This window comes from Oryzias latipes, chromosome 1 (genome assembly GCF_053564925.1).
Source record: "Oryzias latipes strain Hd-rR chromosome 1, Olatipes_Hd-rR_3.1".
NCBI lineage: Eukaryota > Metazoa > Chordata > Actinopteri > Beloniformes > Adrianichthyidae > Oryzias > Oryzias latipes.
The window spans coordinates 25,740,789-25,764,029 of NC_136237.1; the positions used below are offsets into that span (position 1 = coordinate 25,740,789).

Consider the following 23,241-nt stretch of genomic DNA (forward strand, 5'->3'; position numbering starts at 1 on the left):
CAGAGACTTTTGGGTCTTTGCCAGTGGAGCTGGTTTGAGGATGTGTGAGCTCGTGCTGGACATCATTTTGAAGGCACTGATCAGGTTTGTTGGGTGGCAAGCTCTTTCTATGGTTATAGGAAGTGCGGGCTGGATTTCCGTACTGAACGGAAGGCAGTTGATACGGGTCCCTATGGGTCCACTCGTTTAGCTGAAAGGGTTCTTTTGTCTTTTCCGTTTCCCCTTTCATGACACCGCTGTCTCTTTTTGTCTTGGTGTCATCGAGTTTCTCTTCTGCCCCAGGTGCTACTCGTCTTGTTGTATAATGTGTTTCTTCATTTTTGCGACATATATGTAACAGGACATTGCCATGTATGTCTTTGTAGTGATGTGCATTTGTTGACTCCATGTTTTTTCTTTGTTCGTGTGAGGGATTCCGCGTGCACCTATCAAAAAATGTTTTCATTGATTTCCAAGAGGTCTATATGTAGACTTTTAACTATTATCTGATGATGTCATTCTGACAAATTCTGACACTGGATTACATGTAATGATGTCACAATATTAAATGTGACATCAATGATGTGTCTAATGACATCGTTGTGACTCATTTTGACATCAATTTGATTCAGTCTAATCAGACTGTAATGATGTCATATCTGATGATGTCATTCTGTCAAATTCTGACACTGGATTACATGTAATGATGTCACAATATTAGATGTGACATCAATGATGTGTCTAATGACATTGTTGTGACTCATTTGGACATCAATTTGATTCAGTCTAATCAGACTGTAATGATGTCATATCTGATGATGTCAAAGTGCATCTCTACCTGATTTAGGCCACACACTGGTTTAAGGTCAGACAATATTTTCATTGACTGCCCTGTACGAGCCAGAAGTTGCTGTCAGGTGCACAATCCTCAGATCAGAATGGAGTCTTTGCTGGTCACAGCCATCAGTAAAGCTTCTGCCCAGCAGAGGGCGGGTCGCGCCGGCAGAACACGACCAGGGAAATGCTTCCGTCTCTTCACGGAGAAAGCCTACAAAACTGAGATGCAGGCAAGTGACTTTTTCTGCAGAAATCAAAACCATTTTCTCTTTGAATGAAAAAAAACTGTCCCACTGTCTTTCATAGTTCTATAATAAAGCATGAAATAATATACTTTGTATTGGAAGCAGTCTCTGGGTCTGGCTTCACATGAATGAAAACTGTTGGACTATTTAAGAAATCCTTCTAACAAGTAAAACTGCATCTTTCGCAAACCCATAGATGCTCAGCAAACTGAAGGACAAACCATTTGTAATAAATAAATGTAGAGAAATGAATCACCTTGCAGTGGTTAAAAGAAAATTCCTGTAAATTGAAAAATGTTTTTAGATCCAAACCTTTTTCAATTTTGTTTGGCTTTATAGTTCATTTTGATTCATACTTTAGTACATTTAACCAATTCAGTTAGTTTATAAAAAGCAGTTTTTTACAGATCTAAGGATACAAACTGGACAAATGTGAAACCTTAAGGAAAAACATATCATTTTAATCCTCTTATACCAGAGTGTTTACATACTTTTGACTTCCAAAACGTTTACGCAATTAACACAAGTCCAGCAGAAGCGGGGAAAAGCAGTTTTGCACTGATATGTAAAACTTTACAATAGTGAAGAGCTTTTGTAATCAACACACATCAACTGATTTTGTCACGGAGAACATCGGCTTTGCACCAATTATGCATCCACTTACATTAGCCGTGCAAACCTCCACGTCACAATCAGCTGATTAACGTGGATGGCGTGAACGGTGGAGGAGTTGTGTTATGTCAAAACGAATGTGTGTTATTTAGGTGTTGCATCTCAAGTGTTAAAGGGTCAAACCATCTCTAGAAGCATATTTTGCAAACACGCTTTAACACTTTGCCTTGACAACAACCTTATTTACAAACTGAGCAACAACCTGTATTCTGATAATAAAAATGTCATTAATAAATGTTCAGTTCTATTCTCTTTTCTCCAGGATAACACATACCCCGAGATTCTTCGGTCCAATTTCATGGATCCACCAGGTGAGTCATTTTGCTGAATTTGGACCGTTCCAACTTCCATTTCTCTACCTAAATGCTCCACCTGTCTCCCTCCACCTGCAGCTCCAGAGACCCTCATGAGAGCTCTTGAACTGCTGAACTATCTGGCCGCTCTCAACGATGACGGAGACCTCACCGAGCTGGGCTCCATGATGGCGGAGTTTCCACTGGATCCTCAGCTAGCAAAGATGGTCATTGCGAGCTGCGAGTTTAACTGCTCCAACGAAATTCTTTCCATCACCGCCATGCTGTCAGGTAATGCCCAGGACTGGGCTGACGTCTTCTTGCCTGCTGTAGGCCAAGTCTGATCTGGTTGATAACGTGTCAGTAAAGACGTCTGCAACACGGTTTCTTTTCTGATGAAAAATGATCTTGGCTACTAAATCAGCCAAAAACTGTACATTTAACAGGAGGAGGAAATGAGTGCAGCACTATTTAAAATGACTTTTCGGTTCCTTCTTGATTACATAAAAAAAGAAAAAAAAGCTTAACATTCTGATTAACGTTTTGAAACAAATCGTTTATAAAAATCTTTCCTTAGTTTTTGAGAATAAACACAAACCCTGTCCTTTTGGCCAGCTTGTTACCTTTCACTTTAAACATTTAGAGAATTTACTTTCTAGGTGCAGAAATGTTGAGATATTTATTCTCAATTTTGTTATTTTAATTAAGGGTGGACTAAGTTTATATTTTTTTAATCATTTATACATGTGGATAGGGCAGGCACCACTTGGGTTTATGTCACAGTTCCAGTATTAATCTTTACTTACAATAACTATGAGTTTCAATATTGTTAGTTGTTTACAATTGTCTTGTGTACCTTGAGATTAACATTTTCTGTCATAATTGTAGTCTTTATGGAATTCCAAAGTCAGATCCTGAAGTTTTGCAAAGTTCAGTCGTTGCTGGTGTTCCTAACACTGTAGTTGTGTGAAAACTCTTGTTTTACGGATGTGCTTAATGACTCCCCTCTCTCCGCACTAAAATCCATTACTGTTGGAAATGACCATGAGAAAAGACCGCAGCTCCCCCTCTACCCTTTTGATAGGGTGGTCCTGCCCTGTCCCAACGCTGTGTCGAGTGCCCTAGCATCATAGGCTTTGCTCCATTTTTCTGTGAACGTTTGACTCATCCGTATGGGCGGCTCTGTTGGGGCCCATACCAACCTTGTTTAGTCCCACAGTGCTTTGTCCGTCCTACGGAGGCTAAGAAGGCAGCTGACGAGTCCAAGATGAGGTTTGCTCACATTGATGGAGACCACTTGACGATGCTCAATGTCTACCATGCCTTCAAACAAAGTAAGTGTCAGAATAGCTTCTGCACGGAGTTGTCTTCTTTTGTTTTTATCTGTTTACCTTACGCTTAGTTCACACAATCATCTAACAACTTAATATTGTGTAAACCAGGTATGTCTGCAGTCTGGCCTGTCATCGAATCTATTCTGACCTGCAGCCCCTTCAATAAAACGTTATTGAAGAAGATAAACCATTACTATGGGAAGATGAGACACAAGTCTAAGAAAGCCATTTCACATTTGGCCAGCAGATGGCAGCAGCGCTGCGCCCAGTTCTATGAAAATATTTGATCTTTATCTAATTTGCTTGCCGATTATTTTAAGTGACAGGTAGAAATTGATAATCCAGATTCCTTTACTTGATGGCAGTTGTCCAATATTAAGATTTAAGGTAGGATATGTCGATTTTATACCAAAAATCTGATATGTTTATATCTTTACCATTCAGATTCACATTGTGCTTGAACGTACAAGCTTGATATTAACAGGGCTTCTTCATCACATGGAAACCAAAAAAAGTTTCCTGGTACCAAGTTGTCAGTCGCACAGGAAGTCTGCTATAATGATGTAAATGTGTCATTCTTGCTGCATTTTGGTCATTTGCAGGCCTCGCACTAGAACAAACTTCCCCTAGAGATTTGAGAATGTGACTCCAAACTCAGATTTTGCAAACTAGACCCATGTCCGATGTTATATTGCGACGCTTTTACATGTTTCAAGCATTCAGCTCCTATTTTGTTCTCAGCTGTTGGACATGACAAGTTATTCAAATAATACTAATAAACTTAAAAAAAGAATGAAAAACTTTCAGCAACTAGAGTCCTCTTTTTGTAATTCTACCCCTTTCTACTTTTTGATCACACATTATTTTGCATTGAAAACTAAACCTACAATCAATACAGAAATGACTTATTTACATAATGGCATCTGTCCAGAAACCAATTTCATGAATTCATTCATTTTAATCTTTCCTACTTTTTATGCTCTAACCCCGAGCCTATATTTTCTCTCCCTTTTTTGACTTTTCTAATCCTAATGTCTAAAGTTACTATACTAACTGGCCTACAACTAAAAACTGTACATTTATTTGGCAAATTTTTTAAGGTTCCCTGCCGGCTTCATGGATGCCAAGATAGAAAGCCGGTTGGGTGGTTTTGTAGCAGGGTCCGCCAGAGTCATTCTTTTCCCTACACACACCAGAGGTGACGTGTCCTGACTCATTCCTTTTACAGAGACTTTTGGGTCTTTGCCAGTGGAGCTGGTTTGAGGATGTGTGAGCTCGTGCTGGACATCATTTTGAAGGCACTGATCAGGTTTGCTGGGTGGCAAGCTCTTTCTATGGTTATAGGAAGTGCGGGCTGGATTTCCGTACTGAACGGAAGGCAGTTGATACGGGTCCCTATGGGTCCACTCGTTTAGCTGAAAGGGTTCTTTTGTCTTTTCCGTTTCCCCTTTCATGACACCGCTGTCTCTTTTTGTCTTGGTGTCATCGAGTTTCTCTGCTGCCCCAGGTGCTACTCGTCTTGTTGTATAATGTGTTTCTTCATTTTTGCGACATATATGTAACAGGACATTGCCATGTATGTCTTTGTAGTGATGTGCATTTGTTGACTCCATGTTTTTTCTTTGTTCGTGTGAGGGATTCCGCGTGCACCTATCAAAAAATGTTTTCATTGATTTCCAAGAGGTCTATATGTAGACTTTTAACTATTATCTGATGATGTCATTCTGACAAATTCTGACACTGGATTACATGTAATGATGTCACAATATTAAATGTGACATCAATGATGTGTCTAATGACATTGTTGTGACTCATTTGGACATCAATTTGATTCAGACTAATCAGACTGTAATGATGTCATATCTGATGATGTCATTCTGTCAAATTCTGACACTGGATTACATGCAATGATGTCACAATATTAGATGTGACATCAATGATGTGTCTAATGACATTGTTGTGACTCATTTGGACATCAATTTGATTCAGTCTAATCAGACTGTAATGATGTCATATCTGATGATGTCAAAGTGCATCTCTACCTGATTTAGGCCACACACTGGTTTAAGGTCAGACAATATTTTCATTGACTGCCCTGTACGAGCCAGAAGTTGCTGTCAGGTGCACAATCCTCAGATCAGAATGGAGTCTTTGCTGGTCACAGCCATCAGTAAAGCTTCTGCCCAGCAGAGGGCGGGTCGCGCCGGCAGAACACGACCAGGGAAATGCTTCCGTCTCTTCACGGAGAAAGCCTACAAAACTGAGATGCAGGCAAGTGACTTTTTCTGCAGAAATCAAAACCATTTTCTCTTTGAATGAAAAAAAAACTGTCCCACTGTCTTTCATAGTTCTATAATAAAGCATGAAATAATATACTTTGTATTGGAAGCAGTCTCTGGGTCTGGCTTCACATGAATGAAAACTGTTGGACTATTTAAGAAATCCTTCTAACAAGTAAAACTGCATCTTTCGCAAACCCATAGATGCTCAGCAAACTGAAGGACAAACCATTTGTAATAAATAAATGTAGAGAAATGAATCACCTTGCAGTGGTTAAAAGAAAATTCCTGTAAATTGAAAAATGTTTTTAGATCCAAACCTTTTTCAATTTTGTTTGGCTTTATAGTTCATTTTGATTCATACTTTAGTACATTTAACCAATTCAGTTAGTTTATAAAAAGCAGTTTTTTACAGATCTAAGGATACAAACTGGACAAATGTGAAACCTTAAGGAAAAACATATCATTTTAATCCTCTTATACCAGAGTGTTTACATACTTTTGACTTCCAAAACGTTTACGCAATTAACACAAGTCCAGCAGAAGCGGGGAAAAGCAGTTTTGCACTGATATGTAAAACTTTACAATAGTGAAGAGCTTTTGTAATCAACACACAACTGATTTTGTCACGGAGAACATCGGCTTTGCACCAATTATGCATCCACTTACATTAGCCGTGCAAACCTCCACGTCACAATCAGCTGATTAACGTGGATGGCGTGAACGGTGGAGGAGTTGTGTTATGTCAAAACGAATGTGTGTTATTTAGGTGTTGCATCTCAAGTGTTAAAGGGTCAAACCATCTCTAGAAGCATATTTTGCAAACACGCTTTAACACTTTGCCTTGACAACAACCTTATTTACAAACTGAGCAACAACCTGTATTCTGATAATAAAAATGTCATTAATAAATGTTCAGTTCTATTCTCTTTTCTCCAGGATAACACATACCCCGAGATTCTTCGGTCCAATTTCATGGATCCACCAGGTGAGTCATTTTGCTGAATTTGGACCGTTCCAACTTCCATTTCTCTACCTAAATGCTCCACCTGTCTCCCTCCACCTGCAGCTCCAGAGACCCTCATGAGAGCTCTTGAACTGCTGAACTATCTGGCCGCTCTCAACGATGACGGAGACCTCACCGAGCTGGGCTCCATGATGGCGGAGTTTCCACTGGATCCTCAGCTAGCAAAGATGGTCATTGCGAGCTGCGAGTTTAACTGCTCCAACGAAATTCTTTCCATCACCGCCATGCTGTCAGGTAATGCCCAGGACTGGGCTGACGTCTTCTTGCCTGCTGTAGGCCAAGTCTGATCTGGTTGATAACGTGTCAGTAAAGACGTCTGCAACACGGTTTCTTTTCTGATGAAAAATGATCTTGGCTACTAAATCAGCCAAAAACTGTACATTTAACAGGAGGAGGAAATGAGTGCAGCACTATTTAAAATGACTTTTCGGTTCCTTCTTGATTACATAAAAAAAGAAAAAAAAGCTTAACATTCTGATTAACGTTTTGAAACAAATCGTTTATAAAAATCTTTCCTTAGTTTTTGAGAATAAACACAAACCCTGTCCTTTTGGCCAGCTTGTTACCTTTCACTTTAAACATTTAGAGAATTTACTTTCTAGGTGCAGAAATGTTGAGATATTTATTCTCAATTTTGTTATTTTAATTAAGGGTGGACTAAGTTTATATTTTTTTAATCATTTATACATGTGGATAGGGCAGGCACCACTTGGGTTTATGTCACAGTTCCAGTATTAATCTTTACTTACAATAACTATGAGTTTCAATATTGTTAGTTGTTTACAATTGTCTTGTGTACCTTGAGATTAACATTTTCTGTCATAATTGTAGTCTTTATGGAATTCCAAAGTCAGATCCTGAAGTTTTGCAAAGTTCAGTCGTTGCTGGTGTTCCTAACACTGTAGTTGTGTGAAAACTCTTGTTTTACGGATGTGCTTAATGACTCACCTCTCTCCGCACTAAAATCCATTACTGTTGGAAATGACCATGAGAAAAGACCGCAGCTCCCCCTCTACCCTTTTGATAGGGTGGTCCTGCCCTGTCCCAACGCTGTGTCGAGTGCCCTAGCATCATAGGCTTTGCTCCATTTTTCTGTGAACGTTTGACTCATCCGTATGGGCGGCTCTGTTGGGGCCCATACCAACCTTGTTTAGTCCCACAGTGCTTTGTCCGTCCTACGGAGGCTAAGAAGGCAGCTGACGAGTCCAAGATGAGGTTTGCTCACATTGATGGAGACCACTTGACGATGCTCAATGTCTACCATGCCTTCAAACAAAGTAAGTGTCAGAATAGCTTCTGCACGGAGTTGTCTTCTTTTGTTTTTATCTGTTTACCTTACGCTTAGTTCACACAATCATCTAACAACTTAATATTGTGTAAACCAGGTATGTCTGCAGTCTGGCCTGTCATCGAATCTATTCTGACCTGCAGCCCCTTCAATAAAACGTTATTGAAGAAGATAAACCATTACTATGGGAAGATGAGACACAAGTCTAAGAAAGCCATTTCACATTTGGCCAGCAGATGGCAGCAGCGCTGCGCCCAGTTCTATGAAAATATTTGATCTTTATCTAATTTGCTTGCCGATTATTTTAAGTGACAGGTAGAAATTGATAATCCAGATTCCTTTACTTGATGGCAGTTGTCCAATATTAAGATTTAAGGTAGGATATGTCGATTTTATACCAAAAATCTGATATGTTTATATCTTTACCATTCAGATTCACATTGTGCTTGAACGTACAAGCTTGATATTAACAGGGCTTCTTCATCACATGGAAACCAAAAAAAGTTTCCTGGTACCAAGTTGTCAGTCGCACAGGAAGTCTGCTATAATGATGTAAATGTGTCATTCTTGCTGCATTTTGGTCATTTGCAGGCCTCGCACTAGAACAAACTTCCCCTAGAGATTTGAGAATGTGACTCCAAACTCAGATTTTGCAAACTAGACCCATGTCCGATGTTATATTGCGACGCTTTTACATGTTTCAAGCATTCAGCTCCTATTTTGTTCTCAGCTGTTGGACATGACAAGTTATTCAAATAATACTAATAAACTTAAAAAAAGAATGAAAAACTTTCAGCAACTAGAGTCCTCTTTTTGTAATTCTACCCCTTTCTACTTTTTGATCACACATTATTTTGCATTGAAAACTAAACCTACAATCAATACAGAAATGACTTATTTACATAATGGCATCTGTCCAGAAACCAATTTCATGATTTCATTCATTTTAATCTTTCCTACTTTTTATGCTCTAACCCCGAGCCTATATTTTCTCTCCCTTTTTTGACTTTTCTAATCCTAATGTCTAAAGTTACTATACTAACTGGCCTACAACTAAAAACTGTACATTTATTTGGCAAATTTTTTAAGGTTCCCTGCCGGCTTCATGGATGCCAAGATAGAAAGCCGGTTGGGTGGTTTTGTAGCAGGGTCCGCCAGAGTCATTCTTTTCCCTACACACACCAGAGGTGACGTGTCCTGACTCATTCCTTTTACAGAGACTTTTGGGTCTTTGCCAGTGGAGCTGGTTTGAGGATGTGTGAGCTCGTGCTGGACATCATTTTGAAGGCACTGATCAGGTTTGCTGGGTGGCAAGCTCTTTCTATGGTTATAGGAAGTGCGGGCTGGATTTCCGTACTGAACGGAAGGCAGTTGATACGGGTCCCTATGGGTCCACTCGTTTAGCTGAAAGGGTTCTTTTGTCTTTTCCGTTTCCCCTTTCATGACACCGCTGTCTCTTTTTGTCTTGGTGTCATCGAGTTTCTCTGCTGCCCCAGGTGCTACTCGTCTTGTTGTATAATGTGTTTCTTCATTTTTGCGACATATATGTAACAGGACATTGCCATGTATGTCTTTGTAGTGATGTGCATTTGTTGACTCCATGTTTTTTCTTTGTTCGTGTGAGGGATTCCGCGTGCACCTATCAAAAAATGTTTTCATTGATTTCCAAGAGGTCTATATGTAGACTTTTAACTATTATCTGATGATGTCATTCTGACAAATTCTGACACTGGATTACATGTAATGATGTCACAATATTAAATGTGACATCAATGATGTGTCTAATGACATCGTTGTGACTCATTTTGACATCAATTTGATTCAGACTAATCAGACTGTAATGATGTCATATCTGATGATGTCATTCTGTCAAATTCTGACACTGGATTACATGCAATGATGTCACAATATTAGATGTGACATCAATGATGTGTCTAATGACATTGTTGTGACTCATTTGGACATCAATTTGATTCAGTCTAATCAGACTGTAATGATGTCATATCTGATGATGTCAAAGTGCATCTCTACCTGATTTAGGCCACACACTGGTTTAAGGTCAGACAATATTTTCATTGACTGCCCTGTACGAGCCAGAAGTTGCTGTCAGGTGCACAATCCTCAGATCAGAATGGAGTCTTTGCTGGTCACAGCCATCAGTAAAGCTTCTGCCCAGCAGAGGGCGGGTCGCGCCGGCAGAACACGACCAGGGAAATGCTTCCGTCTCTTCACGGAGAAAGCCTACAAAACTGAGATGCAGGCAAGTGACTTTTTCTGCAGAAATCAAAACCATTTTCTCTTTGAATGAAAAAAAAACTGTCCCACTGTCTTTCATAGTTCTATAATAAAGCATGAAATAATATACTTTGTATTGGAAGCAGTCTCTGGGTCTGGCTTCACATGAATGAAAACTGTTGGACTATTTAAGAAATCCTTCTAACAAGTAAAACTGCATCTTTCGCAAACCCATAGATGCTCAGCAAACTGAAGGACAAACCATTTGTAATAAATAAATGTAGAGAAATGAATCACCTTGCAGTGGTTAAAAGAAAATTCCTGTAAATTGAAAAATGTTTTTAGATCCAAACCTTTTTCAATTTTGTTTGGCTTTATAGTTCATTTTGATTCATACTTTAGTACATTTAACCAATTCAGTTAGTTTATAAAAAGCAGTTTTTTACAGATCTAAGGATACAAACTGGACAAATGTGAAACCTTAAGGAAAAACATATCATTTTAATCCTCTTATACCAGAGTGTTTACATACTTTTGACTTCCAAAACGTTTACGCAATTAACACAAGTCCAGCAGAAGCGGGGAAAAGCAGTTTTGCACTGATATGTAAAACTTTACAATAGTGAAGAGCTTTTGTAATCAACACACATCAACTGATTTTGTCACGGAGAACATCGGCTTTGCACCAATTATGCATCCACTTACATTAGCCGTGCAAACCTCCACGTCACAATCAGCTGATTAACGTGGATGGCGTGAACGGTGGAGGAGTTGTGTTATGTCAAAACGAATGTGTGTTATTTAGGTGTTGCATCTCAAGTGTTAAAGGGTCAAACCATCTCTAGAAGCATATTTTGCAAACACGCTTTAACACTTTGCCTTGACAACAACCTTATTTACAAACTGAGCAACAACCTGTATTCTGATAATAAAAATGTCATTAATAAATGTTCAGTTCTATTCTCTTTTCTCCAGGATAACACATACCCCGAGATTCTTCGGTCCAATTTCATGGATCCACCAGGTGAGTCATTTTGCTGAATTTGGACCGTTCCAACTTCCATTTCTCTACCTAAATGCTCCACCTGTCTCCCTCCACCTGCAGCTCCAGAGACCCTCATGAGAGCTCTTGAACTGCTGAACTATCTGGCCGCTCTCAACGATGACGGAGACCTCACCGAGCTGGGCTCCATGATGGCGGAGTTTCCACTGGATCCTCAGCTAGCAAAGATGGTCATTGCGAGCTGCGAGTTTAACTGCTCCAACGAAATTCTTTCCATCACCGCCATGCTGTCAGGTAATGCCCAGGACTGGGCTGACGTCTTCTTGCCTGCTGTAGGCCAAGTCTGATCTGGTTGATAACGTGTCAGTAAAGACGTCTGCAACACGGTTTCTTTTCTGATGAAAAATGATCTTGGCTACTAAATCAGCCAAAAACTGTACATTTAACAGGAGGAGGAAATGAGTGCAGCACTATTTAAAATGACTTTTCGGTTCCTTCTTGATTACATAAAAAAAGAAAAAAAAGCTTAACATTCTGATTAACGTTTTGAAACAAATCGTTTATAAAAATCTTTCCTTAGTTTTTGAGAATAAACACAAACCCTGTCCTTTTGGCCAGCTTGTTACCTTTCACTTTAAACATTTAGAGAATTTACTTTCTAGGTGCAGAAATGTTGAGATATTTATTCTCAATTTTGTTATTTTAATTAAGGGTGGACTAAGTTTATATTTTTTTAATCATTTATACATGTGGATAGGGCAGGCACCACTTGGGTTTATGTCACAGTTCCAGTATTAATCTTTACTTACAATAACTATGAGTTTCAATATTGTTAGTTGTTTACAATTGTCTTGTGTACCTTGAGATTAACATTTTCTGTCATAATTGTAGTCTTTATGGAATTCCAAAGTCAGATCCTGAAGTTTTGCAAAGTTCAGTCGTTGCTGGTGTTCCTAACACTGTAGTTGTGTGAAAACTCTTGTTTTACGGATGTGCTTAATGACTCACCTCTCTCCGCACTAAAATCCATTACTGTTGGAAATGACCATGAGAAAAGACCGCAGCTCCCCCTCTACCCTTTTGATAGGGTGGTCCTGCCCTGTCCCAACGCTGTGTCGAGTGCCCTAGCATCATAGGCTTTGCTCCATTTTTCTGTGAACGTTTGACTCATCCGTATGGGCGGCTCTGTTGGGGCCCATACCAACCTTGTTTAGTCCCACAGTGCTTTGTCCGTCCTACGGAGGCTAAGAAGGCAGCTGACGAGTCCAAGATGAGGTTTGCTCACATTGATGGAGACCACTTGACGATGCTCAATGTCTACCATGCCTTCAAACAAAGTAAGTGTCAGAATAGCTTCTGCACGGAGTTGTCTTCTTTTGTTTTTATCTGTTTACCTTACGCTTAGTTCACACAATCATCTAACAACTTAATATTGTGTAAACCAGGTATGTCTGCAGTCTGGCCTGTCATCGAATCTATTCTGACCTGCAGCCCCTTCAATAAAACGTTATTGAAGAAGATAAACCATTACTATGGGAAGATGAGACACAAGTCTAAGAAAGCCATTTCACATTTGGCCAGCAGATGGCAGCAGCGCTGCGCCCAGTTCTATGAAAATATTTGATCTTTATCTAATTTGCTTGCCGATTATTTTAAGTGACAGGTAGAAATTGATAATCCAGATTCCTTTACTTGATGGCAGTTGTCCAATATTAAGATTTAAGGTAGGATATGTCGATTTTATACCAAAAATCTGATATGTTTATATCTTTACCATTCAGATTCACATTGTGCTTGAACGTACAAGCTTGATATTAACAGGGCTTCTTCATCACATGGAAACCAAAAAAAGTTTCCTGGTACCAAGTTGTCAGTCGCACAGGAAGTCTGCTATAATGATGTAAATGTGTCATTCTTGCTGCATTTTGGTCATTTGCAGGCCTCGCACTAGAACAAACTTCCCCTAGAGATTTGAGAATGTGACTCCAAACTCAGATTTTGCAAACTAGACCCATGTCCGATGTTATATTGCGACGCTTTTACATGTTTCAAGCATTCAGCTCCTATTTTGTTCTCAGCTGTTGGACATGACAAGTTATTCAAATAATACTAATAAACTTAAAAAAAGAATGAAAAACTTTCAGCAACTAGAGTCCTCTTTTTGTAATTCTACCCCTTTCTACTTTTTGATCACACATTATTTTGCATTGAAAACTAAACCTACAATCAATACAGAAATGACTTATTTACATAATGGCATCTGTCCAGAAACCAATTTCATGATTTCATTCATTTTAATCTTTCCTACTTTTTATGCTCTAACCCCGAGCCTATATTTTCTCTCCCTTTTTTGACTTTTCTAATCCTAATATCTAAAGTTACTATACTAACTGGCCTACAACTAAAAACTGTACATTTATTTGGCAAATTTTTTAAGGTTCCCTGCCGGCTTCATGGATGCCAAGATAGAAAGCCGGTTGGGTGGTTTTGTAGCAGGGTCCGCCAGAGTCATTCTTTTCCCTACACACACCAGAGGTGACGTGTCCTGACTCATTCCTTTTACAGAGACTTTTGGGTCTTTGCCAGTGGAGCTGGTTTGAGGATGTGTGAGCTCGTGCTGGACATCATTTTGAAGGCACTGATCAGGTTTGCTGGGTGGCAAGCTCTTTCTATGGTTATAGGAAGTGCGGGCTGGATTTCCGTACTGAACGGAAGGCAGTTGATACGGGTCCCTATGGGTCCACTCGTTTAGCTGAAAGGGTTCTTTTGTCTTTTCCGTTTCCCCTTTCATGACACCGCTGTCTCTTTTTGTCTTGGTGTCATCGAGTTTCTCTGCTGCCCCAGGTGCTACTCGTCTTGTTGTATAATGTGTTTCTTCATTTTTGCGACATATATGTAACAGGACATTGCCATGTATGTCTTTGTAGTGATGTGCATTTGTTGACTCCATGTTTTTTCTTTGTTCGTGTGAGGGATTCCGCGTGCACCTATCAAAAAATGTTTTCATTGATTTCCAAGAGGTCTATATGTAGACTTTTAACTATTATCTGATGATGTCATTCTGACAAATTCTGACACTGGATTACATGTAATGATGTCACAATATTAAATGTGACATCAATGATGTGTCTAATGACATCGTTGTGACTCATTTTGACATCAATTTGATTCAGACTAATCAGACTGTAATGATGTCATATCTGATGATGTCATTCTGTCAAATTCTGACACTGGATTACATGCAATGATGTCACAATATTAGATGTGACATCAATGATGTGTCTAATGACATTGTTGTGACTCATTTGGACATCAATTTGATTCAGTCTAATCAGACTGTAATGATGTCATATCTGATGATGTCAAAGTGCATCTCTACCTGATTTAGGCCACACACTGGTTTAAGGTCAGACAATATTTTCATTGACTGCCCTGTACGAGCCAGAAGTTGCTGTCAGGTGCACAATCCTCAGATCAGAATGGAGTCTTTGCTGGTCACAGCCATCAGTAAAGCTTCTGCCCAGCAGAGGGCGGGTCGCGCCGGCAGAACACGACCAGGGAAATGCTTCCGTCTCTTCACGGAGAAAGCCTACAAAACTGAGATGCAGGCAAGTGACTTTTTCTGCAGAAATCAAAACCATTTTCTCTTTGAATGAAAAAAAAACTGTCCCACTGTCTTTCATAGTTCTATAATAAAGCATGAAATAATATACTTTGTATTGGAAGCAGTCTCTGGGTCTGGCTTCACATGAATGAAAACTGTTGGACTATTTAAGAAATCCTTCTAACAAGTAAAACTGCATCTTTCGCAAACCCATAGATGCTCAGCAAACTGAAGGACAAACCATTTGTAATAAATAAATGTAGAGAAATGAATCACCTTGCAGTGGTTAAAAGAAAATTCCTGTAAATTGAAAAATGTTTTTAGATCCAAACCTTTTTCAATTTTGTTTGGCTTTATAGTTCATTTTGATTCATACTTTAGTACATTTAACCAATTCAGTTAGTTTATAAAAAGCAGTTTTTTACAGATCTAAGGATACAAACTGGACAAATGTGAAACCTTAAGGAAAAACATATCATTTTAATCCTCTTATACCAGAGTGTTTACATACTTTTGACTTCCAAAACGTTTACGCAATTAACACAAGTCCAGCAGAAGCGGGGAAAAGCAGTTTTGCACTGATATGTAAAACTTTACAATAGTGAAGAGCTTTTGTAATCAACACACATCAACTGATTTTGTCACGGAGAACATCGGCTTTGCACCAATTATGCATCCACTTACATTAGCCGTGCAAACCTCCACGTCACAATCAGCTGATTAACGTGGATGGCGTGAACGGTGGAGGAGTTGTGTTATGTCAAAACGAATGTGTGTTATTTAGGTGTTGCATCTCAAGTGTTAAAGGGTCAAACCATCTCTAGAAGCATATTTTGCAAACACGCTTTAACACTTTGCCTTGACAACAACCTTATTTACAAACTGAGCAACAACCTGTATTCTGATAATAAAAATGTCATTAATAAATGTTCAGTTCTATTCTCTTTTCTCCAGGATAACACATACCCCGAGATTCTTCGGTCCAATTTCATGGATCCACCAGGTGAGTCATTTTGCTGAATTTGGACCGTTCCAACTTCCATTTCTCTACCTAAATGCTCCACCTGTCTCCCTCCACCTGCAGCTCCAGAGACCCTCATGAGAGCTCTTGAACTGCTGAACTATCTGGCCGCTCTCAACGATGACGGAGACCTCACCGAGCTGGGCTCCATGATGGCGGAGTTTCCACTGGATCCTCAGCTAGCAAAGATGGTCATTGCGAGCTGCGAGTTTAACTGCTCCAACGAAATTCTTTCCATCACCGCCATGCTGTCAGGTAATGCCCAGGACTGGGCTGACGTCTTCTTGCCTGCTGTAGGCCAAGTCTGATCTGGTTGATAACGTGTCAGTAAAGACGTCTGCAACACGGTTTCTTTTCTGATGAAAAATGATCTTGGCTACTAAATCAGCCAAAAACTGTACATTTAACAGGAGGAGGAAATGAGTGCAGCACTATTTAAAATGACTTTTCGGTTCCTTCTTGATTACATAAAAAAAGAAAAAAAAGCTTAACATTCTGATTAACGTTTTGAAACAAATCGTTTATAAAAATCTTTCCTTAGTTTTTGAGAATAAACACAAACCCTGTCCTTTTGGCCAGCTTGTTACCTTTCACTTTAAACATTTAGAGAATTTACTTTCTAGGTGCAGAAATGTTGAGATATTTATTCTCAATTTTGTTATTTTAATTAAGGGTGGACTAAGTTTATATTTTTTTAATCATTTATACATGTGGATAGGGCAGGCACCACTTGGGTTTATGTCACAGTTCCAGTATTAATCTTTACTTACAATAACTATGAGTTTCAATATTGTTAGTTGTTTACAATTGTCTTGTGTACCTTGAGATTAACATTTTCTGTCATAATTGTAGTCTTTATGGAATTCCAAAGTCAGATCCTGAAGTTTTGCAAAGTTCAGTCGTTGCTGGTGTTCCTAACACTGTAGTTGTGTGAAAACTCTTGTTTTACGGATGTGCTTAATGACTCCCCTCTCTCCGCACTAAAATCCATTACTGTTGGAAATGACCATGAGAAAAGACCGCAGCTCCCCCTCTACCCTTTTGATAGGGTGGTCCTGCCCTGTCCCAACGCTGTGTCGAGTGCCCTAGCATCATAGGCTTTGCTCCATTTTTCTGTGAACGTTTGACTCATCCGTATGGGCGGCTCTGTTGGGGCCCATACCAACCTTGTTTAGTCCCACAGTGCTTTGTCCGTCCTACGGAGGCTAAGAAGGCAGCTGACGAGTCCAAGATGAGGTTTGCTCACATTGATGGAGACCACTTGACGATGCTCAATGTCTACCATGCCTTCAAACAAAGTAAGTGTCAGAATAGCTTCTGCACGGAGTTGTCTTCTTTTGTTTTTATCTGTTTACCTTACGCTTAGTTCACACAATCATCTAACAACTTAATATTGTGTAAACCAGGTATGTCTGCAGTCTGGCCTGTCATCGAATCTATTCTGACCTGCAGCCCCTTCAATAAAACGTTATTGAAGAAGATAAACCATTACTATGGGAAGATGAGACACAAGTCTAAGAAAGCTATTTCACATTTGGCCAGCAGATGGCAGCAGCGCTGCGCCCAGTTCTATGAAAATATTTGATCTTTATCTAATTTGCTTGCCGATTATTTTAAGTGACAGGTAGAAATTGATAATCCAGATTCCTTTACTTGATGGCAGTTGTCCAATATTAAGATTTAAGGTAGGATATGTCGATTTTATACCAAAAATCTGATATGTTTATATCTTTACCATTCAGATTCACATTGTGCTTGAACGTACAAGCTTGATATTAACAGGGCTTCTTCATCACATGGAAACCAAAAAAAGTTTCCTGGTACCAAGTTGTCAGTCGCACAGGAAGTCTGCTATAATGATGTAAATGTGCCATTCTTGCTGCATTTTGGTCATTTGCAGGCCTCGCACTAGAACAAACTTCCCCTAGAGATTTGAGAATGTGACTCCAAACTCAGATTTTGCAAACTAGACCCATGTCCGATGTTATATTGCGACGCTTTTACATGTTTCAAGCATTCAGCTCCTATTTTGTTCTCAGCTGTTGGACATGACAAGTTATTCAAATAATACTAATAAACTTAAAAAAAGAATGAAAAACTTTCAGCAACTAGAGTCCTCTTTTTGTAATTCTACCCCTTTCTACTTTTTGATCACACATTATTTTGCATTGAAAACTAAACCTACAATCAATACAGAAATGACTTATTTACATAATGGCATCTGTCCAGAAACCAATTTCATGATTTCATTCATTTTAATCTTTCCTACTTTTTATGCTCTAACCCCGAGCCTATATTTTCTCTCCCTTTTTTGACTTTTCTAATCCTAATGTCTAAAGTTACTATACTAACTGGCCTACAACTAAAAACTGTACATTTATTTGGCAAATTTTTTAAGGTTCCCTGCCGGCTTCATGGATGCCAAGATAGAAAGCCGGTTGGGTGGTTTTGTAGCAGGGTCCGCCAGAGTCATTCTTTTCCCTACACACACCAGAGGTGACGTGTCCTGACTCATTCCTTTTACAGAGACTTTTGGGTCTTTGCCAGTGGAGCTGGTTTGAGGATGTGTGAGCTCGTGCTGGACATCATTTTGAAGGCACTGATCAGGTTTGCTGGGTGGCAAGCTCTTTCTATGGTTATAGGAAGTGCGGGCTGGATTTCCGTACTGAACGGAAGGCAGTTGATACGGGTCCCTATGGGTCCACTCGTTTAGCTGAAAGGGTTCTTTTGTCTTTTCCGTTTCCCCTTTCATGACACCGCTGTCTCTTTTTGTCTTGGTGTCATCGAGTTTCTCTGCTGCCCCAGGTGCTACTCGTCTTGTTGTATAATGTGTTTCTTCATTTTTGCGACATATATGTAACAGGACATTGCCATGTATGTCTTTGTAGTGATGTGCATTTGTTGACTCCATGTTTTTTCTTTGTTCGTGTGAGGGATTCCGCGTGCACCTATCAAAAAATGTTTTCATTGATTTCCAAGAGGTCTATATGTAGACTTTTAACTATTATCTGATGATGTCATTCTGACAAATTCTGACACTGGATTACATGTAATGATGTCACAATATTAAATGTGACATCAATGATGTGTCTAATGACATCGTTGTGACTCATTTTGACATCAATTTGATTCAGTCTAATCAGACTGTAATGATGTCATATCTGATGATGTCATTCTGTCAAATTCTGACACTGGATTACATGTAATGATGTCACAATATTAGATGTGACATCAATGATGTGTCTAATGACATTGTTGTGACTCATTTGGACATCAATTTGATTCAGTCTAATCAGACTGTAATGATGTCATATCTGATGATGTCAAAGTGCATCTCTACCTGATTTAGGCCACACACTGGTTTAAGGTCAGACAATATTTTCATTGACTGCCCTGTACGAGCCAGAAGTTGCTGTCAGGTGCACAATCCTCAGATCAGAATGGAGTCTTTGCTGGTCACAGCCATCAGTAAAGCTTCTGCCCAGCAGAGGGCGGGTCGCGCCGGCAGAACACGACCAGGGAAATGCTTCCGTCTCTTCACGGAGAAAGCCTACAAAACTGAGATGCAGGCAAGTGACTTTTTCTGCAGAAATCAAAACCATTTTCTCTTTGAATGAAAAAAAACTGTCCCACTGTCTTTCATAGTTCTATAATAAAGCATGAAATAATATACTTTGTATTGGAAGCAGTCTCTGGGTCTGGCTTCACATGAATGAAAACTGTTGGACTATTTAAGAAATCCTTCTAACAAGTAAAACTGCATCTTTCGCAAACCCATAGATGCTCAGCAAACTGAAGGACAAACCATTTGTAATAAATAAATGTAGAGAAATGAATCACCTTGCAGTGGTTAAAAGAAAATTCCTGTAAATTGAAAAATGTTTTTAGATCCAAACCTTTTTCAATTTTGTTTGGCTTTATAGTTCATTTTGATTCATACTTTAGTACATTTAACCAATTCAGTTAGTTTATAAAAAGCAGTTTTTTACAGATCTAAGGATACAAACTGGACAAATGTGAAACCTTAAGGAAAAACATATCATTTTAATCCTCTTATACCAGAGTGTTTACATACTTTTGACTTCCAAAACGTTTACGCAATTAACACAAGTCCAGCAGAAGCGGGGAAAAGCAGTTTTGCACTGATATGTAAAACTTTACAATAGTGAAGAGCTTTTGTAATCAACACACATCAACTGATTTTGTCACGGAGAACATCGGCTTTGCACCAATTATGCATCCACTTACATTAGCCGTGCAAACCTCCACGTCACAATCAGCTGATTAACGTGGATGGCGTGAACGGTGGAGGAGTTGTTATGTCAAAACGAATGTGTGTTATTTAGGTGTTGCATCTCAAGTGTTAAAGGGTCAAACCATCTCTAGAAGCATATTTTGCAAACACGCTTTAACACTTTGCCTTGACAACAACCTTATTTACAAACTGAGCAACAACCTGTATTCTGATAATAAAAATGTCATTAATAAATGTTCAGTTCTATTCTCTTTTCTCCAGGATAACACATACCCCGAGATTCTTCGGTCCAATTTCATGGATCCACCAGGTGAGTCATTTTGCTGAATTTGGACCGTTCCAACTTCCATTTCTCTACCTAAATGCTCCACCTGTCTCCCTCCACCTGCAGCTCCAGAGACCCTCATGAGAGCTCTTGAACTGCTGAACTATCTGGCCGCTCTCAACGATGACGGAGACCTCACCGAGCTGGGCTCCATGATGGCGGAGTTTCCACTGGATCCTCAGCTAGCAAAGATGGTCATTGCGAGCTGCGAGTTTAACTGCTCCAACGAAATTCTTTCCATCACCGCCATGCTGTCAGGTAATGCCCAGGACTGGGCTGACGTCTTCTTGCCTGCTGTAGGCCAAGTCTGATCTGGTTGATAACGTGTCAGTAAAGACGTCTGCAACACGGTTTCTTTTCTGATGAAAAATGATCTTGGCTACTAAATCAGCCAAAAACTGTACATTTAACAGGAGGAGGAAATGAGTGCAGCACTATTTAAAATGACTTTTCGGTTCCTTCTTGATTACATAAAAAAAGAAAAAAAAGCTTAACATTCTGATTAACGTTTTGAAACAAATCGTTTATAAAAATCTTTCCTTAGTTTTTGAGAATAAACACAAACCCTGTCCTTTTGGCCAGCTTGTTACCTTTCACTTTAAACATTTAGAGAATTTACTTTCTAGGTGCAGAAATGTTGAGATATTTATTCTCAATTTTGTTATTTTAATTAAGGGTGGACTAAGTTTATATTTTTTTAATCATTTATACATGTGGATAGGGCAGGCAACACTTGGGTTTATGTCACAGTTCCAGTATTAATCTTTACTTACAATAACTATGAGTTTCAATATTGTTAGTTGTTTACAATTGTCTTGTGTACCTTGAGATTAACATTTTCTGTCATAATTGTAGTCTTTATGGAATTCCAAAGTCAGATCCTGAAGTTTTGCAAAGTTCAGTCGTTGCTGGTGTTCCTAACACTGTAGTTGTGTGAAAACTCTTGTTTTACGGATGTGCTTAATGACTCCCCTCTCTCCGCACTAAAATCCATTACTGTTGGAAATGACCATGAGAAAAGACCGCAGCTCCCCCTCTACCCTTTTGATAGGGTGGTCCTGCCCTGTCCCAACGCTGTGTCGAGTGCCCTAGCATCATAGGCTTTGCTCCATTTTTCTGTGAACGTTTGACTCATCCGTATGGGCGGCTCTGTTGGGGCCCATACCAACCTTGTTTAGTCCCACAGTGCTTTGTCCGTCCTACGGAGGCTAAGAAGGCAGCTGACGAGTCCAAGATGAGGTTTGCTCACATTGATGGAGACCACTTGACGATGCTCAATGTCTACCATGCCTTCAAACAAAGTAAGTGTCAGAATAGCTTCTGCACGGAGTTGTCTTCTTTTGTTTTTATCTGTTTACCTTACGCTTAGTTCACACAATCATCTAACAACTTAATATTGTGTAAACCAGGTATGTCTGCAGTCTGGCCTGTCATCGAATCTATTCTGACCTGCAGCCCCTTCAATAAAACGTTATTGAAGAAGATAAACCATTACTATGGGAAGATGAGACACAAGTCTAAGAAAGCTATTTCACATTTGGCCAGCAGATGGCAGCAGCGCTGCGCCCAGTTCTATGAAAATATTTGATCTTTATCTAATTTGCTTGCCGATTATTTTAAGTGACAGGTAGAAATTGATAATCCAGATTCCTTTACTTGATGGCAGTTGTCCAATATTAAGATTTAAGGTAGGATATGTCGATTTTATACCAAAAATCTGATATGTTTATATCTTTACCATTCAGATTCACATTGTGCTTGAACGTACAAGCTTGATATTAACAGGGCTTCTTCATCACATGGAAACCAAAAAAAGTTTCCTGGTACCAAGTTGTCAGTCGCACAGGAAGTCTGCTATAATGATGTAAATGTGTCATTCTTGCTGCATTTTGGTCATTTGCAGGCCTCGCACTAGAACAAACTTCCCCTAGAGATTTGAGAATGTGACTCCAAACTCAGATTTTGCAAACTAGACCCATGTCCGATGTTATATTGCGACGCTTTTACATGTTTCAAGCATTCAGCTCCTGTTTTGTTCTCAGCTGTTGGACATGACAAGTTATTCAAATAATACTAATAAACTTAAAAAAAGAATGAAAAACTTTCAGCAACTAGAGTCCTCTTTTTGTAATTCTACCCCTTTCTACTTTTTGATCACACATTATTTTGAAATTGAAAACTAAACCTACAATCAATACAGAAATGACTTATTTACATAATGGCATCTGTCCAGAAACCAATTTCATGATTTCATTCATTTTAATCTTTCCTACTTTTTATGCTCTAACCCCGAGCCTATATTTTCTCTCCCTTTTTTGACTTTTCTAATCCTAATATCTAAAGTTACTATACTAACTGGCCTACAACTAAAAACTGTACATTTATTTGGCAAATTTTTTAAGGTTCCCTGCCGGCTTCATGGATGCCAAGATAGAAAGCCGGTTGGGTGGTTTTGTAGCAGGGTCCGCCAGAGTCATTCTTTTCCCTACACACACCAGAGGTGACGTGTCCTGACTCATTCCTTTTACAGAGACTTTTGGGTCTTTGCCAGTGGAGCTGGTTTGAGGATGTGTGAGCTCGTGCTGGACATCATTTTGAAGGCACTGATCAGGTTTGCTGGGTGGCAAGCTCTTTCTATGGTTATAGGAAGTGCGGGCTGGATTTCCGTACTGAACGGAAGGCAGTTGATACGGGTCCCTATGGGTCCACTCGTTTAGCTGAAAGGGTTCTTTTGTCTTTTCCGTTTCCCCTTTCATGACACCGCTGTCTCTTTTTGTCTTGGTGTCATCGAGTTTCTCTGCTGCCCCAGGTGCTACTCGTCTTGTTGTATAATGTGTTTCTTCA

General features: G+C 39.4%; 1 protein-coding gene across 1 annotated transcript; it reads left to right on the plus strand.

The window, feature by feature from the left end:
• Window positions 1-14,285: 14,285 nt before the first annotated feature.
• LOC144992820 (ATP-dependent RNA helicase DHX15-like) lies at window positions 14,286-18,645 on the plus strand. Its single transcript, XM_078949450.1, has 5 exons — window positions 14,286-14,800; window positions 15,751-15,799; window positions 15,881-16,072; window positions 16,993-17,115; window positions 18,623-18,645. The coding sequence occupies exons 1-5, from the start codon at window positions 14,672-14,674 to the stop codon at window positions 18,643-18,645; spliced, it is 516 nt and encodes a 171-aa protein (XP_078805576.1). The 5' UTR covers window positions 14,286-14,671.
• Window positions 18,646-23,241: the final 4,596 nt, after the last annotated feature.